Here is a 24,270-nt window from a genome sequence, read left to right as displayed (position 1 = left end):
GGTTAAGATGTTCTCTTCACAGCCAAGTGGCTTCAGGTTCAGTTCCACTGCGCAGTACCTTGAACGAGTCTCTTTGGTTATAGCCCTTGTCTGACCAATGCCTTGAGTGAATTTGGTAGATAGAAACTGTGTGAAAGCCTGTCCACTCCCTCTTCTTCTGAACATTGTCCTTCACCATTCCATTTTTGGAACTAATATAGATGACTATAACCTCATTTCATTTTAGAAGAGAGGGTGGGAATTGTTGAGGTGATGCTGGGAAGAGATAAAAATAGTGGTGATAAAGTGTCAAGGTGGATGCTGAAGATACGAGGGAAGTAAAAGCGAGTGGTGACAGGTAGGGTTGAAGGGTGGATGTAGTAAATGGTGGATGAAGGATAGGGGAGATAACCAATGCTACATATGAACTGGAGCAGGGGGAGCAGGGAAAAGGAGATGGATGATTTCTCACTACCTTTTATGATATATAGAAAATAAATATTTACTCTTTAGTATTCAGATTTTTCAGTTAAACATAATACTTACATCATTTTGAATTAATCGCATAGCTTGGAGATTTGGATAATGTACGTGTTAATTTCTAAAGGGACATTGTAGGATAGGTGTAAGAGGCTGGATCTGACCACTTTGAATATTTGGACCTGATATGCCTGGTTTAAATACTGAAGGGTTAAATGTGTATACTCTGTACCCCTTCTTTACTCTGTGATATAAATTTCAAACCTACCTCAACTCAACTTAATCTAGAAGGGACTGTTGTCCACCAGGAGTACACCACACACACACACATCTTTTAGCTTTCACTTGTTTCAGTTATAAGATAGCAGCCATGCTGGGGCACTATCTTGAAGAATTTTTGGTCAAATGAATTTATACCAGAACTTATTTTTTTAAACGGTGTACTTATTCTATCAGTCTCATTTGCTGAACTGCTAAGTTATCGGGATGTAAACACACCAACATCAGTTGTCCAGTAATCGAACACAAATATATATATATATATATATATAGGAGCCAGAAGGGACAGAAAGGGACTGATGAGCTGCCTCGTATATATATATATATGTATGTATGTATGTATGACAGGCTTTTTTCTGTTTACATTGAGCAGTTCCACTCATAAGGCTTTGGTTGGCTCAAGGCTATAACAGAAGACACTTGCCCAAGTTGCCATGCAGTAGGACTGAACCAGGAACCATGTGATTGGGAAGCAAGCTTTTTACCACACACACAACCATATTTAATACTTTTATAATAGAAAATGAAACTACACAATAATGTATATAATCACTAGAGAAAAGTTAATTTTCACAGAACTTAAATAGAGTAATAAACAAACTGTTGAATATGGTGTGGTGATAATGCTAAGTAATTTAGTAGCATAACATGAAATGATTATACTTTAGGTTCTGAAAAGAAATAACATCTCTGGTGTCTCCAGCTGTGTAATAATGAAATGTTGACTGTAGATTAAAACATTTAAAAAACCCTGTCTGTAGGAGAATATGTTATATTAGATATAAAAGAGAGGGAAACATGTACGTGAAGTAAAGTTTAAACCAGAAAACAGTGGAGAATATATGAAAAGGCATGGATAAAAGGAAAGCTATATCATATGAATACAATAAAGGAATAAATATGATCAGATTATAAAACAAAACACAACACAAATCTACAAGCAACAAAAGTAATAAGTTGAAAACCAGTATCATCGAAACTACAAATGAGGAAAAGAAAACAAATAAAAGAAACGTAAATAGATTCTGGCTATAGGAAAGGTGCCTGCAATAACAATAAAAATATGTGTAAAAGATGAGACATATCTGAAGGAAGAAATTATATAAGAATTACGATAAATAGCTGCCACCCCCAACACTCTTCTTAGATATAAAAGCTGATAACAAAATAACAGCTATAATACAAAACACTATCTGAGGTGTCACAGACCTTCCCTAAAACACAAATTCAACGTCAACAACACAATGAGGATCAATTAATTGAATTACGTGAAAGCTGAGAAGTAATCGAAAAGGAAATCAGATAAAAACTGAACGACACTTCTGAAGGAACATCCAATTCTTGGCAAACAACATGGTGTGAAAAATAAGAGAGTTTGAATAATAAAGGAAGATCTCTCAGTTCTTTATGGTACTAAGAATAAAAATGTGTTTATGAGAGGTGTGGCGGTGTGGTTATGAAGCTTGCTTCCAAACCATGTGGTCTTGGGTCCAGTGTCACTGCACAACACCTTGGACAAGTCTCTTTTACTATATTGTCAGGGCCAACCTAAGTCATGTGAATGGATTTGGTAGATAAAAACTGGAAGAAGTCTATATATATATGTATGTGTATATCTATATATATAAAACTCAACTTGTGTGTCTGTGTGTGTATCTGTGTGTTTAACTTCCCGGCACATCTCCTCTTAGCCAACAAATCATAGAATCACCAAAAATGGGTCACTTAAAGTTTAGGCGAATGAAAATTGAACTGCGCTATTTCTGTTCCGAAATTCATCTCGCAAGTGCAAAAATCGATAATGTGTTTGTTTAGGCCTTATCCCATGCATTGAATAGTGAACTTTACTCAGTCAGCTGTTTGATGTGAACTGTGTTCACCACGCATGCAAGCATGCATAAATTGCATGAAAAATAAAAAATCAAGATATAAAAACAAATTGCAGTAAACATTGTAGAAATTCGGCAAAGAAATTAATTTTCGGGATGTAGCCTGGAGGGTTTTTCGTATTAATCGTTTGGACTTTGTGAACTCATACCGATTGTTTTCATAACATTTTTAACACTTTGAATTAAATGTGACCATTTTGCATTGACTCTGCAGTTTGCACTTTAACCAAATTTTAGCAGGCCAGATTTTTGATCATCACGATACATCGCCAGCGACTCCCTGAAACTCTCCCCTGAAATCCCCATTGAGAAATCTATTATATATATAATAATACTTTGAATGTGACTTCTGAGAAAGAGTAAAAGTAATTATCCGATGAACGATGGGTATTACTGCTAGTATATATATATGTTTGTATATATATGTATGTATATATATGTATATATATATGTATGCATGTATGTATGTATATATATATGTGTGTGTGTGTGTGTGTGTGTGTGTGTGTGTGTGTGTGTGTGTGTGTGTGTGCGTGTGTGTGTATATATATATATATATACGCGAGAAAGAAGCAACAAGAATGGATAGGTTTTTAGTACAATCGTTTCATACAAGGACAGGCTTTATTAAATGTTGCAAAAATTACAGCATATAAACGTGTCCCGTACTCATCAGCTAAAATACATGTGAGTTCTCTAGACATCCTAGTGGTTGAGGCTATACTCATGAAGTAATGTAGATAATTAAGTAACATAAACAGATTTCCAAAGTTCATTAAAGTTCTTTAAAGATGATGTACAGTCTTATCACAGAATTTAAAAAAAGTTTTAATAGCATCACAGAGAAGGTGACCTAATCCATAGTGCACATATGAATTTCCAGAGATATGAGGAGGGATTACATACTCACAGACGACAAATTTATCCATTGTTAATCACAACGAGGTGGGTCTCAATTCCTGCTTATTAGCATTACAGAGAGGGTGAATTAATCCTTTGTATAGATGCACAATTTCCAATGGTGTAGATGTAAATTTCCAGAGAAATGAAGAGGAAATTCTTGTTGCTTCTTTCTCGCTTATAATCACCCCACATTACTGTATTGTTAAAACAGTATAGTTTTTTTTGGTGCATCTAAGTTAGGTACCATATTCAAGTAAATTCATTTAAATTAACTTGAATCTTTATTGCTTTTTGTATATATATATATATATATATATATATATATGCATGTATTTATCACCATCATCATTTAGCATCTGCTTTCCATGCTGGCATGGGTTAAACAGTTCGACTGAAAATGGTAAGCTGGAGGGCTGCACCAGGTTCAAATCTGATTTGGTATAGTTCTTATGGCTGGATGCCCTTCCAAATGCTAACCATTCCAAGAGTGTAATAGGTGCTTTTTACATGCCACCAGCATGGATGCCAGTTACATGACACTAGTATTGGCCATGACTAGGATTTCACTTGGCTTGATGAGTCTTCTCAAGCATGGCATATTACCAGAGGTCTCAGTCACTTATCACCTCCACCAGGCTCAATGTTTGGAGATATGCCATGCTTGAGAAAATCCCTCAAGCCAAGTGAGATCATAGTCAAGGTCGATGCTAGTGTCATTTAACTGGCCCTTTAAAAGCACCCTTCAATTGCTGGGCAATATGCTGTGCTTGTGAAGACTTATTGATCCAAGTGAAATTGTAGTGATAGCTGGTGCCAGTGCCGTCTGACTGGCATGTAAAATGTACCATTCGAGTATTGTGCCTCATGGAGGCAGTGACAGGTGACCAAGATCCTTGGCGATATACTGTGCTTGTGTTGACGTGTCAAGCCAAGTGTGACCGTAGTCATGGCCGATCCTGGTGTCAGGTCAATGGCACCCATGCCAGTGGCATGTAAAAAGCACCCACTACACTCTCGGAGTGGTAGACATAAGGAAGGACATCCAGCTGTAAAAGCCTTGCCAAGTCAGATTGGAACCTGATGCAGCCCCTTCGCTTATCAGTTTTTCAGTCAAACTGTCCAATGGAAAATGAATGTTAAATGATGATGATATATACACACTGAGGCACCAAATCCAATATCAGTTGTAGACCTGACTGAAGGTTGATTCCAGGAGAGGTGCATATATAAAGAAGAACACAAACAACTGTTTCGGCAGTATTTTATTGATGCATTCTTAGATTAGATCAAAGCGAAAACCTGCCATCATCAGGTAAATTTTAAACAGGCAACGTAAAACTAGATGACCTGTTCACTAACTACCATGATGAACAAGTCATACGACCTGTTCACCAACTACCATGATGAACAAGTCATACATATATCATCATCAACATTAAGCATCTGCTTTTGTTACCAGCATGTGTTAGATGGTTTGACTGGTGCTGGAGAGCTGTACCAGCTTCCAGTCTAATTTGGCAATGTTTCTACAGCTGGATGCCCTTCCTAATGCCAACTACTCCAAGAGTCTAGTCGGTGCCTTTTACATGTCATTGGCATGGGCGATTTTACGTCACTAACGCTGGCCACAACTATGATTTCACCTGGCTTGTCAAGTCTTCTCAAGCACACCAAAGGTCTCAATCACTTGTCATTGCTTCCATGAAACCCAACATTTGAAGATCAAGCTTCACCACCTCATCTCATGTCTTGGATCTACCTCTTCCACAGGTTCCTTCCACAATGCATATATTTGTATGTGTGTATGTGTGTATTGTTAAGGTTAGACAAAAGGAAAACAACAAATACAACAAACAAGTCCATAATAATTCAATTATGTATTGAGATAGAAATATTGCAAAAACCCACATCAAAGTCAGCAAAAGCTGTTATAATATATATTACAGTTCATAGCACAAAGCCATCAGAAAGTATTAAAGTTCAAGGCAGTCCTTGTTGATTGAAAATCCAGTGTTTGAGATACGAAATATTAGAGTTCAAATTCTCAATAAGCCGGTCAAAACAGAAGGGAGGTCATCCTCTTTATATTGTGTTGTTTACTGTTTATGCCACTTGCAGTAGTAAGCCCTTAAAGGGTAATAGAGTGACAGAGAGGAAGACAATGATACTTTTGTGCTGCCTGTCACATAGGCAACAACTGAGAAAAGAGATGACATTTGCCATTGACATATGAGCAAGTGAAAATTGTATTATAAGTCATCTCTGGTCATCTTCATCTCACAACGCCTTTCACCAACTACTTTGTGGTTATCTCATTCACTAACAGGATTTTAGTATTTATAATTGTCACAGAACAGTGAGAAAGAGAGACATATCACTGAGAACAAAAGAAAACTGCAGTAGGTGGTTCTTATCTAATTTCAGCTTTTGGTGGCATAGAGGGGTCAAAAGGATCAAATGGAAAAGACATAAATCAACTTGGCAGGCTATGTGTTGAGTGTCACTGATGTCAACCATTTTCTCTTAAAGAGGAATTCTATAGATTTAGGTTCAAATCTACATGCCCAAACAAAATCCACTATATTTTTATTCCCAAGGAAAGCACACTTTTGTAACCCTATATATATATATATATATTAGAAATTTTTACTACCAGTGGCCTAGCGAGTACAAAAATTAGTCAATAGACTATATATTATTCATATAAATACAGTGTACATTTAAACACATAAGAGGTATCCGTCATAGGATTCCTGGCACACTAGAAGGAATAGCTAAAAGGAAAAAAACTGCGCTTGCGTGGTGGATTTGATAAATTATAATCTATAAGTACCTGTTGATGAAGACTTCACCTAGCAAATTATTTTATTTGCTAAAAAAAAGTCAGAAACCATGGTCCAGCAGATAGATGGTAAATGTTTTTAATTTTCGTTCCCTTCGAAGTTTATCCCTAATAGTGGTTTGGAGTTTAGCTATTCCTTCTAGCGTGCCAGGAATCCTATGATGGATAACTCTTATGTGTTTAAATGTACACTGTATATATATATATATATATATATATATATATATATATATACAGGGTATGGTGAATAAACTGTTGTCTAAATTACACAAAAATAAAACTAACATTGATATCTCCTTTTAATAGATATATTTACCAAAATTACATAGAATATAAAAATATCTTGAAATACTAAAGCGTAAATTTATTCAATAAAATCACCATTGGCTTCAACCATGGCTGCCAAATGACTATGGAATTTCCTGCAACTCTTCTAGTGAATGCTGCCATAATCCTTGTCTTCAATTCATCTTTGGTGCTACAAAGAGTTTTGTTGGTCTCTCACTCAACTGTGCCCCACACATAATAATCAAGGGATTTGCAGTCTGGGGAGTTAGGTGGCCAGATGTTTGGGGTGATGTGGCCACAGAAATTGTCTGACAGCGATGACTGGGTTCTACTGCCTGTGTGGCATGATGCAAAGTCCTGTTGCCAGACATAGGACCTTCTAATAACCACCCTCTTGAGCCAGGGCAGCACTACATCCTCCAGGTACTTGTAGGCCTCTCTGTTGAGTCTGAGGCCATGTGGAAAGATGAATGGAGACATAATGTTGCCATCACTAGTGACCACTCCAAACACCATGATGTTGAAAACATGTTTGATCTTTATCACTCTCAGAACATGCTCTCAGATTGACACCCAAACACTCTGAAATGTTGGAACTTCTGGCGCGAATGCCAAGCAGTACAGCATGTCATTTCCAAATTTGTGGCAGAGTCATTAGCGTCATGGTGCTATTTTTCTCACACATGGTACCCAGCTGACCCTACTATACTGTGTAGTCAACAAAATCGTAAACAAACAATGCATAGGTGTGAAATTAACAATATAAAATGGCAACAATTTACCCATCGCACCCTGTGTGTGTGTACGTGTGTGTGTATATATATATATATATATATATATATATACATATATATATATATATAGCAGTAGTAACAGAAAAGAGGAATTTCGATTATCCCCACGTGGTGAATTGTAATGTATATAAGAAATTAAAAAAAGGAAAATATGTACATTTACATAGTTTTAATATAATTTTTAATATATTGACCGGTCTCACTATCGCTATTCATGATATTATGTTTTACTTATTTGAATATATATTTTTTCTTAAGAAGAAATTTTGTCCATGTTGTGTGTGATGAAATTCACGAGTGAATGACTTCATAAGCAGATAAATAAAGGTGGGTAATTGGTTGTCGCTATTATTGTTATTGTTCTGGGTTGTCGCTATTATTGTTATTGTTCTGTGGTAGTTGGTGCATGTGTGTGTGTGTTGATGTGTTTACATCCTCATAACTTAGCAGTTTGGCAGCAGAGACCAATAGAATAAGTATCAGCTTAAAAGAAATAAGTACTGGGGTTGATTCATTTAACTATACTAAATTCAAGGCAGTGCTCCAGTATGGCCATGACCTAATGACTGAAATAAGTAAAAGAGAAAGGTTAGTTCTTAAAACCAAACAAACTGCTCAACAAAAATGTGAGTAATTTGGTTGCTTTGTATATTTAGCCCAAACACAAGATGATGGTGGCCTTTTACTATTTGAAAATTATTATAAACTAGCAATTTTCATCATTATTCGAAGTACGTTTTCCTTGCTGGCATGGTTGGAATTTTAATGTTATAAAATCACTCACTGGAGAATAAACACAAACAAACGGAAGTATATAGAGAACACAATAATAATAATCATCATCATCGTTTAACGCCCACTTTCCATGCTAGCATGGGTTGGACGTGTGACTGAGGGCTGGCAAACCAGATGGCTACACCAGGCTTCAATCTTGATCTGGCAGAGTTTCTACAGCTGGATGCCCTTCCTAACGCCAACCACTCCGAGAGTGTAGTGGGTGCTTTTACGTGCCACCGGAACAGGGCCAGTCAGGCGGCACTGGTAACGACCTCGCTCGAATCTTTTACACATGCCACCGGCGCGGGTGCCAGTAAGGCGATGCTGGTAACGATCACGCTCGAATGGTGTTTTTTACGTACCACCAGCACGGAGGCCAGATAGCCGCTCTGGCAATGATCACGCTCGGATGGTGCTCTATCGCTTGAATGGTGCCTTTTAAGTGTCACTGGCAAGAGGAAGAAGAACAACAAGTTTTCTCAATGAAGCAAGGAAGAAGCTAAAGTTGTAGACAGATGAAAAAGGAAGAATGAATTTACAACACAAAAACAATAAAATGACAAAACAAACCTGAAAGCACTTCTAATATTACAATTAGATGCAAGAAAATGGTTGTTACACAGATCAGGTCAGAGAACTGCTTTGGTTCAGGAGACCAAAGCTCAAAGCCAAGAGTAAAAGGGTTAATGTCAATGCGATTGTCAGGAATTTTCAGACCAAAAACAAGTAATAAAGCAGAATCCATCAAGTTTGCAGGTGTAGCTTACTTCTCAACCACATGGTTTAAAGTTCAGTCCCATTGTGTGGTACTTCAGACAAGTGTCTTCTACAATAGCCCCAGGCTGATAGAAGTGGATTTGATATACAGAAACTGAAAGAAACTTGTTGAATGTATGTTTGTGTGTGTGTGTGTGCGTGTGTATATACATATATACACACACACACACATATATATCTTCAGCCTGATGAGAAGCTAATGGAGTACACCAGCATTGAGTAATTATTACTTCTGAGGTTCTAGCTAGGAAACATATGTAGCCTGGATTTTACCTGCTCTGGATTTTTATTCATATACATAGCAACCTTAGTTGTTAACCATGAACTACACAATAACGTTTTTTTTTTTTTATTGAACTTCAATATGGGAAAAGATTTACAACCTTCTATGTCAATAAACTATAATTGTTCCTGAAAGTTGTGTTTTATACCTTCTACAGATTGCTTGAAGCTTACTAACTACCTACACCTGGATCCTTGAACCTAACATTTACATATATATATATATATATATAAAATCAAAATAAGCAACAAGAATGACTCCGGTAATTTGGTACGATCGTTTCGTACTACATCATTTTATTAAATGTTGTAAGTATTACAACAGTTTAAAAATGCTGAGCACTCATCAGCCAATTATAGAGGTTTTCCATTAATACAAAAATGTTCATATCAAGTGGCAACATTATAGAGAAGGTAGATATATAGACAAAGATGTGGATTTGAATTTTAAGAACATTTGAGGTAGTGGAGCCCATCAACTGACTGACTAACTGAATCTTAGTCAGTAAGTTGATGGGCTCCACTACCTCAAATGTTCATAAAATTTTAATCCAAATCTGTGTCTATATATCTACCTTCTCTATAATGTTGCCACTTGATATGAAAATTTTTGTATTAATGGAAAATCTCTATAATTGGCTAATGAGTGCTCAACATTTTAAAACTGTTGTAATACTTACAACATTTAATAAAATGATGTAATATAAAACAATCGTACCAAATTACCGGAGTCATTCTTGTTGCTTATTTTGATTATAATCACCCCACGGATTTATATGGATAACACCATACAGAATTCTGATGCATCTAAATTAAGTACCATATTCATTTGAATCTAAATTTTTGCTGAACTTATATATATATATATATGTATATATATATATATATATAGTAGTTATTTAAATCTTGGGTATACACCTGGTAGTATTCCAATTAAAGCACTTTATACAATACTGATATGCCACTGGATCTACCTCAGGAATTCCTCAGTGTTTGTTGAGTATATAAATGTGTTCATTAGGAAATTAAATGATGGTGTTGATGATATATATGTAAAGTTTGATACTGTGATGCAGTGAAAGTTTGGTACAGAAAGAAGGAAACTTGCAATGACTGAAAAACACTTAACTGAATATGAGATTGATATAAAGGGGTAAAGGCTTCCTTCGGGATTGTACCTAGAAAGCTCCCACTCAAGACACAAGTCCTGGCAAGATTGTTTATGAAGGACCAGCAGTCGCCCATGCATAGCAGCCTCTCCTCTCCATGCTACCTATGTTATTTATCCAAGGGAAAGGCAAAGGCTGATACAGCTTGGCATCAGTGATGTTGCAACACCTACAGCTGAGTGAACTGGAGCAATGTGAAAACAAAACGTCTTGCTCAAGAACACAACACACAACCAGGTCCAGAAATTGAACTTACTACCTCATGATTATAAGCCCAACACTCTAACCACTGAGCCATGCACCTTTACATGAGTTGAAATATAACCATGAAAACTAGGCAGGGCTATGGAGTTCATCATCATCATCATTTAATGTCCATTGTCCATGCTGGCATGGGTTGGACAGTTTGACCAGGACAGGTAAGCTGGAAGGCTGCACCAGACTCCAGTCTGATTTGGCATGGTATTCTACGGTTGGATGCCCTTTCTAATGCCAACCACTCTGAGAATGTAATGGGGTGCTTTTACATGCCATAGGTCTCCTTCCCAAGGTAACATAATGCCAAAAGTCTCGGTCATTGCCTCTGTGAGGCCCAACACTTGAAAGGAACTCAGTCACTTTGCCTCATGTAACTCCAGCCCAACCGTACAGAGTGCAGCAACTTGGACAATAGCTTCAGATTGACCAATACCTTGTGAGCAAAAGTTAGCAGAGAGAAATAGAAAAGAAACCCATCATGTATGTGTGTGTGTTTGTGTATGTGTGTGTTTCTTTCACCAAAGTGTATTAGAAAAGAGTATAAACATCGGAGAGAAAAATGAAAAATCAGTGCTCTTCCAGCAGTCAAAGCAGCATTATTTCTGCACTGTGTCTCAAGTACTCCTTTGTCACTCACACCTTCAGAAAAACAATTAACTAACGACCAGTCAATTGGAAAACTGTAACCAATCACGCTATTGTTCATTAGCTGCAGGAGATAATAAATAAATAAATAAATAAACAGGTGGGAGAGAGAAATGACAGTCTACAATAAAAGATGATCGTTGTATTTATTATTCATGAGACACTTCACACTGACGTAGACATAGAAAGGGATCAAAGTAATGATGTGAAATGCCAATTACAGAAGCATTGATAGATCATAACAGGCAGAGGACAATAAGGATGCTTTGTTCTAAATTGGCCCTGTTCAAGCAGACAAATGATCAAAGGCATTCCAATCATGACTTTTCTTCAGGTCTATATTATCCACTGAATATATTCTTACTTCTAAGATATGATGATTTGGTTGTTATTCATAGCAGCATGTTGGACGCCTATGAAGAGCTCCCCTGTTGGCTGCAAATGGTGTTCTACATAAGCGTAAATTTATAATTCATTACTTAATACCATAAACAATCAGTTAAGCACAACTGCTACTATACAAGTCCATCAGAGCTTTAGAGACATTTATTGCAATATATACCATGCATGGCATAACAAATGATACAGAAATTAGAGTGAGGTTTTCAATCTTGTCCTGTGTCAACATTAAAAAAAATGTATATGATATAAATACAGCATGTTACACTGTAGTTATTGTTTAGACTCATGTCAGCCCTGATTAAGCAGGTTGGGACCATCTTGTCATTTCTTTATCAGGTAGACTGTATTTAGAACTTCCTCGTCTAATATATATTTCCCTTTGTTTTAAGATAGTGAAATGTAATCTGAAGGGGATCCATGCTGGCATGGGTTGGACAGTTTAACAGGATCCTTTGAGCCACAGGGCTGAATAGTGCTCCATGTCAGTTTTGGTATGGTTCTTACATCTGGATTCCCTTCCTAATGCCAAGCACTTTATAGCATGTACTGGATACTTATTCCATGCCACTGTCACAAAACAGGAAAGGAAAGGCCCTCTCAACTGAGTGGGAGGAGTATTTGAGAGGATAAAGAGATGATTTTATGCCAAGGACAAGCAGAAGTGTCTTGTTGTAGAGAAGATACAAGGCTGCTCTGCATTTGTATAAGGGTGGGTGGAGGTGTCTGCAAACAAAAAGGTAAGAAGGTTGTGATGAGGAAGCCAGAGAAAATGAAAACCCTCAAAGAGAAAGAGATGATAGAAATTGGGGTAGGCGGTTACAAGAGTGTGAGGGAAGGGTACCAGATGGTTACAGATGGGTGTAGAGGAGAATATAGTGAGTGATAGATAAATAGGAGTGGAGGGGCAGCTTGATGGGAAATACTAGTACTGGCAGTGGAGTAAGATGAAAACATAGAATATCATTGCTATTTGCAGCAGCCAGAGTGGTTTTGTATGAGATGCCTCATTAGTCTAGGTATATTTACTTACAACAACAAGGCAGGTTAATTGTTGTCATGATAAAAATTGAAGCAAAAAAAAGGGGGAGTACCCCAACACACCCCACTCCAAACACATGCCAATTTTGTATAAACTGCACTAGTTGCTCTGTTTGTTGTCAACATAACTGTTTTCATTTCCCTAGAAAAACTTTGTTCTACTTATCTATAAAATCAAATTCAATTTCTTTTATTTTCTTTTTTTTCCCTCCCTCACTCTCTCTCTCTCTCTCTCTCTCTCTCTCTCTCTCTCTCTCTCTCTCTCTCTCTCTCTTCATCCTTATCCCTTCAGACACACCACAATGCTCAGGCATATATGTTATAATCAGTTTCAGAAATCAATGACGGGGACTACTTTACTGTAAACAACATTGATAAACAAGTTTGATTAAGCTTTGGTTGCAGCTCTAATGAGAGAAACAGTATTACAACCATATAGAAAGAGAATGGACGAGGAGGGAGAGAGAATGGGGGTGGGGGTGGAACAGAAGGTTGGAAATGTTTGAGTGTATGTGTATACAGCATTTATCTAACGGAAGAAAGGTCAGAAAGGTAAAGAGATAGGATAAAATAAAACAGTTGAAAATTGTGTGTATGTGTGTGTGAATGTACATGCATTGTTTTGTACAGAATTATGCACCGTTTTTCCTGCCATACATGTGATCATCTACACCAGTGGTTCTCAACCATCTTTTACATATGGACCCCTGTGATTCCTATTTTACTTGGGTGGACCCTCATAGCCAATTCATATTTTTAAAATCCTGGCTGTGTGGTAAGTAGCTTGCTTACCAACCACATGGTTCCGGGTTCAGTCCCACTGCGTGGCACCTTGGGCAAGTGTCTTCTGCTATAGCCTCAGGCCGACCAAAGCCTTGTGAGTGGATTTGGTAGGCGGAAACTGAAAGAAGCCTATCGTATATATATGTGTGTGTGTGTGTGTATATGTTTGTGTGTCTGTGTTTGTCCCCCCAACATCGCTTGACAACCGACAATGGTGTGTTTATGTCTCCATAACTTAGTGGTTCGGCAAAAAGAGACCGATAGAATAAGTACTAGGCTTACAAAGAATAAGTCCTGGGGTCGATTTGCTCGACTAAAGGTGGTGCTCCAGCATGGCTACAGTCAAATGACTGAAACAAGTAAAAGAGTAAAGAATATAAGAAATTGTATAAAAAGAATTGTTAAAATATTTTGTGTATAGTAGAAGTGTAACCAATTTATTACACACTAGCAGAAGTACCCAGTATTGCTCAGGTATAAAATACTCAGCAATCGTCTTAATGGGTTCTACCAATTTTTTTTTGTTGCACATCACTTTGAATATTTTTTGCGTTAAGTTGCAAACACTGACATTGAGGAAGAAGTGATTTTTTTCACAGACCATAAATAAAGTAGTAACAACAGGGTGAAAAGCCTTGGAGAAGTCACAAGAGCATTGCAGGGGGTGCAACAACTGAATGTAAAGTGGCCCTGAAAAGGGCCGAGTTATCGTTCTCACAATGGCCCTGAAAAGGATTGTTAACCATTCACAGGTATAAATGTCCTTTTTCGTTCACATGAAAAGTAGTGGGTGCAGTGATGCCAAAACTCAAGCCATTTGCAAGGAGACAGAGAAGCTGTAGCAGACAAAATATATAAAAAAGACTTATGAAAAACAGGTAATTTTGAAAGAATGGCAACAATAGTACTCACTCACCATAAACTAGTTCAGTGGCATGTTGGACGGCCTACAGCACCTCATGGTAGATGACATTTTTCGTTTTGGCTTTCGGAGCAAACACGAAAAGGTTTTTTTGCATCCAATGTATAATTGGCTGTGTGAGAAGCATGGTTGGCCTAAATTGAGGCCTGCTATTGTTAGTGTTTGGCCTTGGGACTTGTTGATGGACATAGCAAAGCAAAGTCGAAAAGGGAACTGAAGTCAATGCAAAGTTCAAGAACATTGCTCATCTGATGGAATAAGAAGTATCCTGGGTATAAAGACATCTCCGATTCTGTAACTCATAAGAATTGTTGCTTCAGTAACATGAGGCAGCACATTTGTTACCACTAACCACATTCCATTGCACAGACGTGGTGACTCCAGGTTCCTCAGCAGCATGACTGGAGCTCCAATTTTGAGATGCAATTGATGAGGCAGTAGTCCGGAGGAGTCCAAGGAAGTGAGGAATTATGTGGGAAAATTAACAGCCTCTTCTTGGTCCACAACAGGAAGGCATCCCTGTAGGTCTTCAGTGAGTTTCGCAACAAAAGTGTCTTTGGGAGCTGATATGGCACTTTTGCACAGCTAATTCAGGTTTTGGTACTTTATGGGCAGATCGGGAAAAACAGCGGTTGTAAGGTTGTCCACAGTGTCCACAGGTGTGTCTATGTGTGAGACAGCCATCTCTCCAGCTGCATCGGAGGGAGCTGTGCCATCACCAACAGTGAGAAGTTGCTAGGAGAAGTCACCCAATAAGTTGTTGCCGAAAAGCTGGGCCCTTGTGTTCAGTCAAAAATGAGGGATTTAAGGAAAAAAACTGATTTTCTACTCAGTTTGCGCAATTGTTAGTCATACGTGGATGAATTCTGCGCAAATCGGAGTCTCCTAACAATACCCTTAGGATGAGTAAAGAGAGGGTAACGTTTGAGCACAATCTACCAAAGAAAAGAGAAGTTTTTGAAGATTTAAAAGGGAAAAAAGTGTATAAAATCGATTTTTTTCAGTTTTTCATGTTTTTTTTTTTTGTTAGACAGGGATGTCTTTGGACATAGAACAGATACTTGATAGAACTGCAGTTACATGGTGATTTTTAGCAGTAAAAACCAAGGAAATCGGACTTTCCAGTAAAAAGTTTTCTACCGTGTAACTTTGCAAAAATGCGAAAAATCGATTTTTTCAAAGTTTTTCGAATTTTCTTGGGAATCAGAGGCCTCAAGGCAGTGCCAAAATATGTCTGAAATGTCACATGTCAGTTCTTTTGACACCAAAATTATAAAAATCGGACATTCCTGTAAAAACTTTTCTCGCATGCAACTTTTGTCTTCTTTTGCAACAAGTGGGGGAGGGGGTCCCTTCAGTTTTATCGATTTTTCTCCTAGAAGCGAGTATCTCTAGGTACCGGTAATACAGCAGTGACCTGCTCGGGTAAATTTGCCATTTAATAAAAAAATTTTATTAAAATCGGATAAAAAAATGTAAAAACGCATAAAAAGCATACACATACACAGATATGTTGAGTTTTATAGATATAGATAAATATTAACAATGAAATCTTATGTGGAACCCACCAAAGGTCATATGGCCCCTTGTTGAGAATCACTTGTCTACACAGTGAATTTGATAGATAACACAGTAAGATATAACTGAAGTCTAGTGTTTCTGGAAGAAGTGGGTTCCAAGGAATCTAAAAATTCCATGAATATATCTTTGGAGTTCCAAGCAATAAAGTGTCAAGCTTATACAATTTTATTAAATTTTAAGAAAGGATCCTTCATTTTATAGAGAGCAAGTTTATGATATAAATACACACACACACAAACATATACATATATATATATATATATATATATATATATATATATCATCATCATCGTTTAACGTCCGTTTTCCATGCTAGCATGGGTTGGATGGTTTGACTGGGATCTGGGAAGCCAGGAGGCTGCACCAGGCTCCAGTCTGATCTGGCAGTGTTTCTACAGCTGGATACCCTTCCTAACGCCAACCACTCTTTTTACGAGCCACCAGCATAGGGGCCAGGCGAGGCTATATATATATATATATATATATATATATATATATATATATATATACATACACATGGTGGTTGTCTACTCCTTATGCAGAGTCTGACCACCACTAGTACATACACCTTAGATCCATCATGGCATCTGATGTGGTTTTTTAAACTGAACAATGTATTGAAAAGACACCCACATAAATTGCATGTCTGATTTGGACAACCAAGAGTTGCAGCTAAGTTCTGATCTTTGTGGATCTTAAAATGTCTTTTGAGGTCTCCGTTAGATTTGCAGATCATATGGCATATTGAAAGGTGCACACAGATATATCGGCAGAGTAGTTGGTGGTTCGCTTTTCATGGGTGTGCAAATGAGATTTGAAATCAGCAAAAGAAAGGCATGTTCTGCAACAAACTATACACACAAAAAGCCACTGAGATTCACCTTCTCAATCACAACGTTCTTCTTTAAATCTCTCTGGAGTCTTACATGCGTCATCCTGGCCTCCTCAGAAGCTTTCACCCCACAATTTTGTTCGCCATCCAGCTCCATCAGAAGCAAGGGTTCCTATGGCCTTTGGATCCATTCCAAGTGACTTCATGGTAGTCCTTATGCCATCTTTAAACCTCTTTTTAGGTTTACACTGATTGCATTTCCTCTCTGCAAGTTTCCCATAAAACAGCTGTTTGGGAGTGCATTCATCTGCCATTCAAACAATATGACCAGACCTGAGGGCAGCCTGAAATGTTCACAGGTGGACTATGAAGGAGGGAAGCTAGAGCTTTGAAATCTTGTATACATAAATTTCAGTTCTTCTTATTAATAACTGCACTGTTTCATTCCAGGTAAACTGACATCAAACTGTTCAAAGAATACTTCACAAGTAACACATAGCAACTTCCCTTGAAAACGGACAAAATTTGGCATTGTGGTATTATCAGGTACCTGTCATAAAAGGGTTTAGCCTCTAAGGGCACACATGCTGACATAGATGCTAAATTAGGGGATAATTCTCTAGCTTTATCAACAGTGCAAAAGTGGGCAGCTGAATTTAGAAGGGGAATGGAAAGGCTTGACCCATGATTTGGACAGCCTGCAACTGCCACCACCAAGGAAAACATTGATTGCATTCATCACATGGTGATAGATGACAGGCTATAAATCAAAAAGCCAATAGAATACTTTGCACAATGAACTTGGCATGACAAAGGTTGTTGCTCACCTAGGTCATGTCTTCAGATACCTGATCAAAAGTGCACCAAGCTGATCACATCAAGGGAAAATGTAACATTGTTTGAGGCAGGTCCAGCTGGTTTCCTTGAACATTTCCTAACCCTGGGTAAGTGTTGGGTTCATCACTTTGAGCAAGAGACAAAGAAACAATCCATGCAGTGGAAACACTCCTCCTCACCCGTTCCAAAGAAGTCCAAAGTCATTTCATCTGCAGGAAAGGTGATGGCCTCGCTTTTTGGGGATGCAAAGGGCATTGTGTTTATTGATTATCAATAGAAAGTACTATGCCAACTTGCTGAGGCAGTTACAAAAGACTATCAAGATCAAACACCCAGGAAAGCTCACAAAATGGGTTTTGTTTCATTAGGGCATTGCTCCAGTACACAATTCCTTGGTTGCAATGGCTGCTGCGTGTGACTGTGACTTTGAACTGATTGATCAACTTCCCTATTCTTTTGATTTGGCTCCAATTGACTATCATCTGTTCTCCAACATGCAAAAGCACTTGGCAGGGAACCAGTATCGCAGTGATGATGATGTCATATTCTGCTGTTGATGACTTTTTTGACTAACAGAATGAAAGCTGTGTCACCAATGGAATCCAAGCATGACAACATCGATGGAATAAGTGTGTAGATTGCAAGGGGGTACTATGTTGAAAAATAAACCTCGTTTGGGCACATTCCATGATAGTATCTATGAATTTTTCAGGTGACCATCACACACACATATACATATATATATAAATATATATAAAAATACACATGCATACAAGTATTACATTGATATATATATATATGTGTGTGGTGAACATGTACATCACTTCCATCATCTACTACCGCATGACCATCATGCCTTGTTCCGACCCTACCATCACCAAACTAGAACGCATCCTCTTCTGCTTCTTGTGGAAAGGATGGGGGTGACTGTTCTCCAGTTCCACCAAAGGGGTTAATATGATTTTGCCCAGAAATCACATTTTCAAAATTATAATTTCCCCAACCCCACTGAAATTTCCTAATTTTTAACAGTTTTTCAAATTTTGTTTGTAATCCACATGGAAGAACAGAGATTACAAATGTGGGAAATATACTTTGTTTTTGAAAGTTTAATTTTGCTGAAAGAAATACTGAATGCCCTTTCCCCCACCTTGGCCTCTCATCAGCTACCCACTTTGGGCGAAATGCAAATGTCCTGTATGGAAAACATAGGAATATGAGGAAATTGAGGAAAAAAAAAAAAGTAAGTGGGACTGTAACTGTGTGTGTGTGTGTGTGTGTGCATCAAAGGAAGTTATTTTTGCATACCTTTCTTAATTCCAATTAATTAGTGGAAGTTGTGATTTGTTGGCAGTATGATGAGGTCTGCTTACATTTCAATCAGAAATTGAAAGAGAGAGATAATGCCTAATTCTACACATGCATGAAACATGGGATGAAAGTGAAAATAACCTGAAAATTTGTATGACACGACCTCAGTTCTGCAGTTGTCAGCGACCCTTTCTCTCCCGCTTTCCCCCTCTCTTTGTGCCGGCTTTTTTCACTTTTAACTATGGAACATACATAGGGTATGAAACATCAGCGTCTGTCTCTCATCTGCTGTCCTTCTTTCAACTTCTATAGAAACTTGTTTTTTGTTTTGTTTCTTTATCTTGTCTCTCTGTCTTATTCTTATTCTGCATTTCACTTGGTCATTCCGTAAAAATTTATTTCTTTATGCTTTGAATAGAGCAGGAATTGAAAGGAAAGAGAAAAAGGGAGAGAGAGAGCAGAAAGTGAAAGATGTATGTACGTGTATATGAAATGGGTAAGTGTGTGTGTGTATGCGTATGTACGAGAGAGAGAAAGAGAAACAGAGTGAGTGAGTGAAGGCGTGTGTTGTAATGAAGGATTTCTTTTAAAGTACACACTCATATAGAAAATGTGACGTCATCATCATCATCGTTTAACGTCCGCTTTCCATGCTAGCATGGGTTGGACGGTTCAACTGGGGTCTGGGGAGCCCGAAGGCTGCACCAGGCCAGTCAGATCTGGCAGTGTTTCTACAGCTGGATGCCCTTCCTAATGCCAACCACTCCGAGAGTGTAGTGGGTGATTTTATGTGCCACCGACACAGGTGCCAGACGAGGCTGTCGTTGTCATATAAAATGTTTACGACAGTTGACTTATGGAAAAGATTATAATTTCAAATTTTTGTAATGCAAATATGCCAATGAAAATAAAGTTTAATTGGTAGCCGAAATAGTAGTGAATCTTTTGAAACCGCATACGTCAAAATCGGTTCCTCGGTTTTGGAATGCATAAGGAACATATACTCTCTTTTACTTGTTTCAGTTATTTGACTGTGGCCATGCTGGAGCACTACCTTTAGTCGAGCAAATCGACCCCAGGACTTATTCTTTGTAAGCCTAGTACTTATTATATCGGTCTCTTTTGCCGAACCGCTTACTTACGGGGACGTAAACACACCAGCATTGGTTGTCAAGCGATGTTGGGGGGACAAACACAGACACACGAACATACACACATACATATACACGACAGGCTTCTTTCAGTTTCCGTCTACCAAATTCACTCACAAGGCCTTGGTCAGCCTGAGGTTATAGTAGAAGACACTTGTCCAAGGTGCCATGCAGTGGGACTGAACCCAGAACCATGTGGGTGATAAGCAAGCTACTTACCACACAACCACTCCTATGCCTATATGAACACACACACATACAAAGTCTCTTTTATATATGCACACACATATATATTATGAAAATTTATTACCAGGGTAAATGTGAAATATTAAGTTAATTAGGAATGAGATGACTACAGATAAGATAATTAGTACAATAGGAGGTAGTAAAAATTTAGGAATTGATTAAAAGGGGTTACAAGACTTTAAGTATGAAGAAAGATTAGTGAAGAGTTATGGTAACATGGAGAATTGAAATGTAATTAATAACACTGTATTCCTAATTTTATGTAAGTTAACTAATTGGAATTTTTAAAAACGTTTTACCTAATTGGTGTGAACAACAGATCGACAACTTACGCTTATTAATGAGTCCAGTTTTACACCTTGGGATTTCTAGTGTTTCCATGCAACACCTCTCTATAAGGTCGTGCAGCTGAAATCTGAGTCCTGCCAAGCTGTCTGTCTTCCTGCTTACAAAAACTTTGCTGAGTTTACTTTAAGGCCCTTTAATTATAGATTTTGCTTCCAAACTCGAAATTTCTTCTTCAATTCTACTAAAGATTCACCTATAAAAACAAGGTCATCAGCATGGAGAAGTTCTTAAGGGCAACCAGTCTTAAATTCCTTTTACAGCCTGGAAGTCCACAATAAGTAAAGAGAACTGAGAACAGAGTCCTGAACTTCACTGTTGTAATCATTACTAACCAATCTTACTGACGACACTTCTGTACATGGTTTGGATAGCAAAGGACCTTGTCAAAGGCTTTCTCCAAGTCAAAAAAAGCCAAGTACAGTGGTTTACTTTTAGCTAAATACTTCTCTCACAGCTTACCTTACTAGAAAGAGAGAATTAGTAGTGTTTCTGCTTGGCACAAAACCAAACTGCCTCTCATCTATGCTTACTCCCTGCTTAATAAATTAAGTTATAACTTTTTATCTATCTAGCTATTTTCTCATTCTCTCCTTTTCTTCAAACAGAGAGAGAGGTGTGGAGAGCACTCAATAAAGTGAATAAAGTATGTGTAAATTTTATCTTCTCCACACTGCAATCATCAGATAAACTGCTTTTTTCGAGAATTTGCCAATTAATTAATTAATTGTCCTTTTTCTATTGATCAGCTTTGCCATTGTATTGGCATGTTTTGTTCTTTTTAATTTTACTTATTGTCTATTTAGGATGATAAGTTATAACTTTCCAAAGGCCAAGTTAATGAATGTTTTGTATCTGCTTGTCATTTACGAAAGCTATATACTGGTTTACAAAAATTAATTACCTTCCAGGCTATAACAGAGGAATTTAAGGACGACTGTCTTGGCAACTACTATATACTGGTGACCTAATTTTTATAGCAGAATCTGTAGTAGAATTGGAAAGAAATGTCAGGTGTGGGAGAAAAACATGGAAGGCCTTAAAGTTAATTTAGTAAAGACTAAAGTTCTAGTAAGCAAGAAAACATCTACCTACTTCAGAAAAATGGCCCTGCTCAATATGCAGGAAAGGTGTAGGCAGAAATTCCATACAGTCCACCAAGTATTTCTTGCACACATACATAACTTTCTTGCAAACTACAGATATACAAGAAGTGCAGTAGAATTGCAGGTAAGTTCACAGAGGAAATAGATTTTGTATGCAACAGATGTTCTGAAACAATAAGCAATAACAATGTATGACAGCAAAATTTTTGAATACCTATGTGATTCCCTAGAGGTAGAAGACAGTTTCTGATACCTACACAACCTAACTAGCAGGAGAGGAGGATGTTCTGAACGTATAGTTGCGACACTGTGACAGTAAGAACAAGATACAGACAGCTCAGAGAGCTTTTACTTCTGTTGGTTACAAAAGGTCTTTCACTCAGGGTGAAAGGCAGAATGTATGAAGCTTGTGTATGAAAAGCAGTTTGATCACAAACATTACCAATGGTTGAACCAAATGATATTTCTGTTTATGGTCCCATTTCATTTATGATTTGTGTTGGTTTGGATATGTTCTAATTTTCCTTTCAGCACATTTTTTTGGACTTCATTATGGAATGGTGCTGCCTGGTCGACTATTGCTTTGTTGAAAAGTACTGTAAGGACAGTTTGGTGCATGTCGCAGTCCAGGATTTTTATTGTGGAAGGAGGATGGTTGAAATATTATTATATAAATTGGTACATTGTTCAGTTTTCAATAACTGTATTGTTAACCTTTGGTCAGATTCAGTTTTGTGTTAAGAAATTTAGTTTGAATATATTGGTTGGATGTTTATTTCGGCTTCATTAGCATAGCATTGTCATTCTCACTGACAATCAGTTTCATACAATTTGACATACACAACAAATACAGTGGTCTCTAAGGTAGCCGACAGAATAAGAGCCACATACATAACAGATACACAGAAGTAGTTAGTAATAAGGATACCCTTAGAATACAATCTTTTAACAGTCCAGAAGGTTCACTGGAATTAAGTAACAAATTCTGTTACCTAGATCATCATCATCCTTTAACGTCCGCTTTCCATGCTAGCATGGGTTGGACGATTTGACTGAGGTCTGGCAAACCAGATGGCTGTGCCAGGCTCCAATCTGATCTGGCAGAGTTTCTACAGCTGGATGCCCTTCCTAACGCCAACCACTCCGAGAGTGTAGTGGGTGCTTTTTACATGCCACCTGCACAAAGGCCAGTCTGGCGGTACTGGCAACGACTCCAATAAATGGAATTGGGTGATGCAGAAACATAGCAACCATATGATTCTTGAGAGTGATGTGTGAAGTTGCAGAGGAGCAAGACATGGACACTAAATGACAAGGATATGCAAATGCTGGATATATGCAAGAAAGAACAAAATCTAAGTAAACAGTGGGGGCAAAAATCAGCCATAGTGTGCAAGAGAGGAGACTGTGTTGGTAGGATTGAAAAGATATGATAAATAATAATAAACCTGAGGGAAGAAGCTATGCAACAGGAAGTAGCTTGACAGGAAAGCCGACACAAACAAATATGGGAAGAAGTAGTGAAGGTTGATCTCTAGATACTGAACCTTATGAAGAAGATTACAAGTTATCCCAACACGTGGCAAGAAGCTCCTTGAACGGTCCTATCCAACCTATGCCACCAGAAAAACTGAACATAAAATGGTAATATAAACATATTCACACACACTCAAATATATGTATGTTGTAATACAATATGAAAATACAGGAATATTGATAGCGTAAATTTCATTACCTTCACATTATCTGAATTCTGTTCTTCAGAAGTGTACAAGCCTTGCATAAAGCCAGTACTTTTAATAACCTACGTAAAAATAAATATAATATTGAAAAATAAATAATGTAAAATGAATTAATCATGCATTCACATCTTCTTCAACTTAAAATAGGAAGGACACACAGTATAATGTTGTCCTAGTTACACTATTCTGAAAAACATATAGGAATTAATCTGGAGTACACAAGTAACTACATAACAATAAAAATAATCCACACAGATCTCAAAACTCAAAGTCATCTTTCAAGGTAGTAAATACCTCAGAAAAATGCTCAACATGGAATTAAACTCCTGAGGGTATTATTTACATAGCAATAATACTCAAGGGGAGAGAGAGAGAGAGGGAGAGAAGGAGAGAGAAAGATCCTATGAAGCACTTCCCCACAATACTAAGTTTGTCTCTCCCCATACATTTTTGCAACCTGTATGCTCACAGGTCAAGTCCCTTTCTCTCATCCTTTCCCAGTTAATGTATTATCGTTATTATTAAACCAGCAAACAGGCAGAATGCTCAGTGGCATTTCATCTGTCTTTATGTTCTGCACTCAAATCCCGCTGCGGTCCATTTTCGCTTTCA

At 37.7% G+C, this 24,270-nt stretch overlaps 1 protein-coding gene and 1 long non-coding RNA gene across 2 annotated transcripts in view; both read right to left on the bottom strand.

Moving 5' to 3' along the window:
* LOC118763901 overlaps window positions 1-1,982 on the bottom strand; it is a 16,364-nt gene extending 14,382 nt beyond the window's left edge. The window contains exon 1 of the long non-coding RNA XR_004999661.1: window positions 1,971-1,982. This is a non-coding gene — a long non-coding RNA (uncharacterized LOC118763901). The remainder of the gene's footprint in view (window positions 1-1,970) is intronic.
* Window positions 1-24,270, bottom strand: part of LOC115213076 (TRAF3-interacting protein 1) — a 238,366-nt gene that overhangs the window by 208,044 nt on the left and 6,052 nt on the right. The window contains exon 2 of the mRNA XM_029781996.2: window positions 23,652-23,720. Coding sequence (XP_029637856.1) covers window positions 23,652-23,720 — 69 coding nt within the window. The remainder of the gene's footprint in view (window positions 1-23,651; window positions 23,721-24,270) is intronic.

This window comes from Octopus sinensis, linkage group LG6, assembly GCF_006345805.1.
Source record: "Octopus sinensis linkage group LG6, ASM634580v1, whole genome shotgun sequence".
Lineage (NCBI taxonomy): Eukaryota > Metazoa > Mollusca > Cephalopoda > Octopoda > Octopodidae > Octopus > Octopus sinensis.
The sequence above is the reverse complement of the archived record's forward strand: the minus strand, read 5'-3'. Positions and strand labels throughout refer to the sequence as shown.